At 45.7% G+C, this 7,738-nt stretch overlaps 1 protein-coding gene across 1 annotated transcript; it reads right to left on the reverse strand.

Moving 5' to 3' along the window:
* Positions 1-4,975: 4,975 nt before the first annotated feature.
* LOC123107037 (small heat shock protein, chloroplastic-like) lies at positions 4,976-5,957 on the reverse strand. The gene is made up of 2 exons (XM_044529047.1): positions 5,661-5,957; positions 4,976-5,571 (listed from the first exon to the last, which is right to left on the reverse strand). The coding sequence occupies exons 1-2, from the start codon at positions 5,884-5,886 to the stop codon at positions 5,186-5,188; spliced, it is 612 nt and encodes a 203-aa protein (XP_044384982.1). The 5' UTR covers positions 5,887-5,957; the 3' UTR covers positions 4,976-5,185.
* Between the last annotated feature and the right edge of the window lie 1,781 nt (positions 5,958-7,738).

Below are 7,738 nucleotides of genomic sequence, written 5' to 3' on the forward strand. Positions count from 1 at the left end.
CGGCCGCCTCCTCACTCCGGCGCCGTCCCGACGCCGGCAGCCCTCGCCACCGCGCGTCCACGCCACGGGAGCTGCCTAGCGCCGCCCTGCACCGAGCACCGTGCCGCCCCGCGCCTCCCCGGCCTCCCCGCGCCTCCCCGGCCTCCCCGCGCCTCGATCCCCGCCGGTCGCTGTCGTCCTCGCTGTTTCCGGCGAGATTCCGCCGCTGCTACAGTACCTGCTACAGTGCACGCCCGATCTGAGATCCACTTCTCGGTTGACTTTCTCCCTGAAACCCTAATTATTTTGGCTATATTTGTCGCAATATAACTTCATCACCGTGGCTCCGATTCGTGCGTGTAGCATATGGAAATGTTCGTCTCGTCGAGCACTCCACTTCATCTCACTGCATCATTTTCATTTGAGCTCATCTTGATGCTCGAAATACTGTTGGAAGAGGGCTGTGTGATGTTAGTTTTAGATTCATATCAGCAAATGCACTTTTGTCATATTTGCCATGATTAATGTGTGCATGCTATGATCTTGAGCTCTACATGTGTTTTGAAGTATGCCATGCCATCTTTACAGGGGTGTATTCCATGTATTTTTGTGATCTCTGTGGTGACTAGCACAAGCATGCTAAGTAGCTTACTTAATGTTGCTGATTTCAGGGACTTAGAAATATTCTAAGTCATTGCCATGCTGTAATTTTTATGCCATGTGTTCATGTTGCTTTCTAGTGATCCGTGCATCTTTTGAGCATGATCAGTAAAGATGTTTTGTAGATATTGTGATGCTCTATCCAGCCATGTCTTTGTTTGCATTTATGGAGCACCCTAGCTTTAGTCAATCGAGCTCTACTTTTGCTATAAGATGTTCCTGGAAGATTGTTAACATGTTTAGCGCTTTTGCCGAGCTTGTTGTAGTTGATCTGTGCATGCTATGTTGTTGTTCTAGCCATGTTCAGCTTCTATGCCATGTCTAATTGCTGGATGTATGCTTAGTTTGTCATGTCTTGCTTTGTGGTGAGTGCATTGAGCTCATAAACATGCCTACTTGTTATCTGTTTTGCCATGTTCCAGTTTGTCACCAAGTCTGAAACCTGTAATCTTTTGCACTTTTGCCATGCTTGTTTGAGCCTGCTATTGATTGAATTAGCCGTAGCTCAGTGTTCATCTTTTGTCAAGAATCATGAGTGGATCCCTGCCATGTATTTTGTTTTCATGTTGGAGTGCTGTAGCATGTTGTTCTTGATGCATTTAGATGGTCTCGTGCTGTTAATTGCAGACCAGTGCCATATTTGTTTTGCTTATCATTTCCAAACCGTGCATCCGATTCCGGTGATCTTTATATTGATTTCGACCGAAATTAACTCCTCTTTCCAGTGGCACTCTTAGTTTTCCAAGTTGAGGCCAGGTTCAATCATTCCTTTCCAAATCATGCATATGCATCACATGTTGCATCCCGCATATCATACCATGTTTGCATCATGTTGCTTGAGCATTGCACGTGGTTGATTGTGTTCCTTTTGCTTGTTGTTCTTGCTTGGGTAGAGCCGGGAGACGAGTACGTGATCGAGGAGCCCGTTGAGTTCGCTTACGAGGATCAAGTCAACTCTGAGAACTTTACAGGCAAGATGACCATACCCTCGAAATCAATTCAATCTTTGCTTGCTAGATGCTTGCTCTTTTGCTATGCCTATGCTATGATACCTACCACTTGCTTATCATGCCTCCCATATTGCCATGTCAAGCCTCTAACCCACCTTGTCCTAGCAAACCGTTGTTTGGCTATGTTACCGCTTTGCTCAGCCCCTCTTATAGCGTTGCTAGTTGCAGATGAAGATTGGAGTTTGTTCCTTGTTGGAACTTGTTTATTGTTGGGATATCATTATATTATCTTGTCTATCTTAATGCACCTATATACTTGGTAAAGGGTGGAAGGTTCGGCCTTATGCCTGGTGTTTTGTTCCACTCTTGCCGCCCTAGTTTCCGTCATATCGGTGTTATGTTCCCAGATTTTACGTTCCTTACACGGTTGGGTTATAATGGGAACCCCTTGACAGTTCGCCTTGAATAAAACTCCTCCAGCAATGCCCAATCTTGGTTTTACTATTCACCACCTAGCCTCTTTTTCCCTTGGGTTTCCGGAGGCCGAGGGTCATCTTTATTTAAACCCCCTGGGCCAGTGCTCCTCTGAGTGTTGGTCCGAACTGGGCAGCCTGCGGGGCCACCTCGGGGAAACTCGAGGGCTGGTTTTACTTGTAGCTTGACCTATCTGAGTGTGCCCTGAGAACAAGATATGTGCAGCTCCTATCGGGATTTGTCGGCACATTCGGGCGGTGTTGCTGGACTTGTTTTACCATTGTCGAGATGTCTTGTAACCGGGATGCCGAGTCTGATCGGATTGTCTTGAGAGAAGGAATATCCTTCATTGACCGTGAGAGCTTGTGATGGGCTAAGTTGGGACACCCCTGCAGGAATTTGATCTTTCGAAAGCCGTGCCCGCGGTTATGGGCAGATGGGAATTTGTTAATGTCCGGTTGTAGATAACCTGAAACTTAACTTAATATAAAATGCATCAACCGCGTGTGTAGCCGTGATGGTCTCTTCTCGGCGGAGTCCGGGAAGTGAACATGATGTTGGAGTAATGCTTGATCGTAGGTTGTTCTAGGATCACTTCTTGATCATAGTTGTTCGACCGTGCTTTTGCCTCCTCTTCTCGCTCTCATTTGCGTATGTTAGCTACCATATATGCTAGTTGCTTGGTGCAGCTCCACCTCATACCTTTTGCCTTACCTATGAGCTTAAATAGTCTTGATCGCGAGGGTGTGAGATTACCGAGTCCCCGTGACTCACAGATTCCTTCCAAAACCAGATGCAGGGACCGATGATACCATTCCAGGAGATTCAACTGAGCTCAAGTGGGAGTTCGATGAGGACTTGGGACAATACTACGTGTCTTTCCCAGATGATCAGTAGTGGTGCCCAGTTGGGGCGATCGGGGACTATGTTGCTTTTGGGGTTTATCTTCTTTTTGATTCTATAGTCGGACCTTGAGTGTATCTGAATGAATGTAATGACTTATTTATGCTATTTGTGTGATGTGGCGAGTGTAAGCCAACTATGTATCCTTTTCCCTTATTGTATTACATGGGTTGTTGTGAAGATTACCTCACTTGCAACATTGCTTTCAATGTGGTTATGCCTCTAAGTCGTGCTTCGACACGTGGGAGATATAGCCGCATCGAGGGCGTTACAACCCAATATGTGAGTTGTTCACTTTCACGCAGGTCAGTGATCAGTGTGTGATGGCGTTGGACGGATACTCTGAAAATTGGGAGCACAAACTAGAGCAACACGGAACTTAATTTTGCTCTAGCGTTGACTGTGGTCAAGAAAAGAAGGGACTAGAAGTTGCAGGTGGAGTCACATGGAGTCTTGGAGTAGTACCGGTGCTCACGGGATAAACTCAAGTCCAATGTACATGGAAGTTTGACGCATTGACGAATTCAAGGTGGTGGAGAATATTCTCCAAGGTGGAGTTTGTTGGAGTTGTGTCGAATATAGTGTACAAGGTAGGTTACAGTTGGACTATGAGTTGTATTGTGTTTATATAGGATGTGGAGTCGTGTCCAAGTAGGACACTTGTATTCTAGGCCTCTCTTATATAGCAGGGGTAGACACACGAGTAATCTATGCCAACATAATAACACCGGAACGCAAGGGAAGCTGGCGGCATGTGCCGGTGTCCAGAGCGACCGGGTGCGGTATTGTAGCGGTGTCATGGGGAGGAGCGCCCATAGTCAGGCTCCGGAGATGTAGCCATATCGGTGAACCTCGTTAACAAATCTCGATGTCGTGTTCGTGTGATTGCTTGGTCCTCGGATGATCAACGGTATGCCTCGGATTTATTCTAACATTGTAGATTGAATCCATGAGCAATAATTATCATAAACAACTTATTCAGAGTGTATAACATTATTCAAGCTACCAACTTCCATTGTACAGTGCAACTCTTACAATATCTCATCTATGTCTATTGAGAGTGGTGATGAAGGAACTTCTTAACTAGGCGACTTTCATCAAAGACAAGCCTGCGTCCAGAATCCTCTCCCTTATGATGTGAGAAGTGCTCAACTAGTGGCTCGGGTCGAAGACTACCCCACCTTGATGCTCCCTTTCTTGTCATCACTCCAAGCCTTTCGAGGTCCCACTCGGAGATGACTCCTCTCCCTAATCCCTTCTCGTGTCCTTTTGAGGTCTTTCCCGTTGCGTTCTGTTCAAACGATAGTTACATGCCCATGGGGCTTATATAGGTTAGGGTCCTTGATAGGTGACGAAGGCTACCATGGTGTGATGGTAGATAGGAAGGCTACCATAGTAAAATTTGGTCCACTTTCTTCATGGTAGACTAGGAAATAGTGGTGATTCATGGTCCATGGTAGAATCCACCCTTGGTTGAGACCAAAAGGTTCATGGTAAAGCTAGCTCCAACATGTCCCTCCATCGCGAATCAACCTGTGGTTGAGTTGGTTAGGTGGACAGTGGTATCCCCAACCCACCGGCGATGCGTTTTCAGTGGGAGGAGACGTTCCCGTCGACGACGAGGCGCCTACGATGACTTCGTAAATCTCAAGATGATATGTCGGCTCAGTCTCTCGGAGGTGCTCATATGGGTAGGGTGTGCGTGTGTGCGTTCATAGGGGTGAGTCTATGCGCGTGTATATGAGCGCTTGTGTCTGTACTGATGCTCAAAAATAAACATGTCCCTCCACCTAACGAGCTTATTTTACTTGGATCTTCATCATTAGATAATTTCATGTTTTACAGTTTTTTTCTTTCACTTGTGGACATTTTGGTTGGACCTTCATTCAGTTGGCATGACTTTGACAATTTGTCAAACACGTGACATAGGGCTGGTCTGTGAAAACTTCTCCGTGTGTCTAGCATATCTCCTCACAAACACAATAAATACATTTTTATAGAGCACAACAAATGTTCAGTTTTATCAATAATTGTATGCGTGGTTGAAAAACAAGTGATACATGATACATGCATAATACTTGACCTTATTTAAGTAGGAACAAAAGCACATATGAAGAAGTTTTTCATGGGTCTCTTGGACAATTTCTCCCTCGATGCAATGGGCGTCAACGTACGTAGAGATGCCCATGCGTATGCATTATGCATGCAAAGCAGTTGTTCTACTTGACGTCGATGTCGACACTGATCCTCCTGCGTGCGAGCTCCTTCACTTTATCAATGGTAACCTTCAGAACGCCGGAGGCGAGCTCCGCCTTGGCGGTCTCCTTGTTGTAGCCCGCCGGGACGAGTAGCCGCGCGTACATGTCACCGTCTTGCGCTGCCGCCCCGGCCGCGTCCTTGGAGCTCGCGCTGCCGCCAGCGTCTGTCGTCCCAGCCGCCGTCTCCGCCTTGGCCTTCATCTTCCGTATGACGAGCACGTCCTCGTCCAGCTCCACGACGAGGTCCTCCTTGGACAGGCCCGGCACCTCGAACCACATGCTCACGGCCTCGGGCCCCTCCTTGATCTGCCACCGCTCCCCCTGCGGCGACCCGGGGCGCAGCAGGGCTAATCGACACAAATTCGTTGTGTGAGTGAGTGAGTGACACGACGATCAGTGTGGTGCACGGGGTATAAATGAAGTTATTATATCTTACCGACGGGGGAGATGCTGAACGGTGGCAAATCCGTCTTTGGCACGTGCTGATCTCCTTTTGGGTTGCTTGCACAGCACACGGAGGAGGGCCTGGACTGCCGCTGGAAACAAGGGAGAGCGACCGCGGCAGCCTTCCCCGTAGTCGGTGGAAACCGATTGCCGGAGGAGCGCGATGGTGCGGCCGCCGGCCGGCCGCTCAGGAGGGAGCAAGAGCTGACCGTCGACATTGCAGCTGCTTGTCTGTAGCAAGACGTAGGGAAGACAAGGTGATGGTCAAGTTGGTCCTGCTGTGCACATATGTTGTGAAATGGGATGCATTTCGAGGGCCCTCTTATACGGTTAGTAGCGCGGAGGCCAAGCCAGCTTTTTGCTCGGTGACGCAGGGAATAAAGAGGTGCGGTTGCTTGGGCAGTTGCTCCGAATGATACCAATCTTGTCGTCGGAGGAAGAAGAATATGACAGGGTGGTGTTTTATTTCTTCCTTTTCTTCACAATGCAACCTCATTTGATCCAGATCGATGAGAGTGAGTAACTAGCACATTTGGCTTAACCAACTCATTACATTAAAAAAAGACAATAGTCCTTTTTTCAACAAGACGGTGCCCAATCATTTGAAAGTAGAATATTACTACTAGCTCCCTCCGTCTCTGGAAAGAAGACCTACAATTTTTATTTGAAGTCAAATGATGCATAGTGTTATAAAGTTTGTAGGGAAACCCATTAACAATTACAATCTGAAATAGATAATATGGAAATATTTCATTGTGCGGCTAATGATATTAATTTTATATCGTAGTTTTTGTTAGCTTTTGCTACAAACTTCAAACTTTGTCAAACATCACATCATTTGATTTCAGAAAAAAGAATTGTAGTAGGGTTTTTTTAGAGGCAGAGGGAGTACATCATGTCGACCTCGGATGTTTGTGATAACCCATGATCTATCGCAAAAAAGACATGATGTTCTCTTTGGTTTTCGGTGCTAGTGTCACGGACAAAACACAACCACAGCAAGTTTAGAATCATTTGGATCTCGTGTTGTTACTTTACAAAAGCAGTTGGATATCATTCACGCAAGACACAACCTCCCAAACTCTTGCCAGAGCACAACAGCCCAGACAAAGCTATCCTACCAAGTTTTTTTTCGAGGAAAAAAAACATTGGTGCCAAGTTAATTAGTTGCCCAGCTACAAATATAGTCCAGGTATTTAAGGAACCTTTTTTTTTTGTAACAAGGAAAAATATTTACTATTTTAATATATAATTGTCTCTTTTTTGCAAAAATCATTGCTCCCTAAAAAACATTTTGGCCCTAGGGTCGCCCCGCGGGTGACTTGAGGGCAAGGGTTTCCATCGGGCCATTCTCTCCAACCCCCCTTTGCATTGCTAGTTCTGATCATCTGACTTTTAGCATTTCTCGATTACACCACGTTCTCCTGGTCAAATGCTAGTTTTTCGAGACAAGTTCGAGATTTGTGAGCTCACTGATTTGGGCTTTGTTGGGCCACGGTTCATGTATGACAACAAAAGATGTGGAGCTGCAAATGTCAAAGTGGTGTAGATAGAGCAACATCAAATGTTGATTGGAGAAAATTGTTTCCTATCGCTTCAGTCCTCCACCTTACTTCGCCTAGATCAGACCATTGTTCTCTGCTTGTGCTTGTGCGAGGTGAAGCAGATTCGGGAATAAGACCAGAGAAAATGCGAAAGTATGTGATTACGTGGGAGAGGGAGCGACACTGCCCGAGGTCATATCCAACACGCTGGCCAAGGCTAGCCAGAAACGGAACCTAGGAGAGATGTCCATTACATTAAAAAAAAGGACAATAATCTTTATTTTTTGAACAAGACGATGCTCAATCATTTGAAACTAGAATATTACCACTCTATCTGTCTCTAAAAAAGAAGTCCTACAATTTTTGTCTGAAGTCAAATGATGCATAGTATGATCAAGTTTGTAGGTAAAACCATTAACAATTAAAATTTGAAATATATAATATGAAAACATTTCAATGTGCATCTAATGATATTAATTTTATATCATAGTTTTTGATAGCTTTTGCTATAAACTTAGTCAACTTT

Source organism: Triticum aestivum, chromosome 5A (assembly GCF_018294505.1).
Source record: "Triticum aestivum cultivar Chinese Spring chromosome 5A, IWGSC CS RefSeq v2.1, whole genome shotgun sequence".
Taxonomy (NCBI): Eukaryota; Viridiplantae; Streptophyta; class Magnoliopsida; order Poales; family Poaceae; genus Triticum; species Triticum aestivum.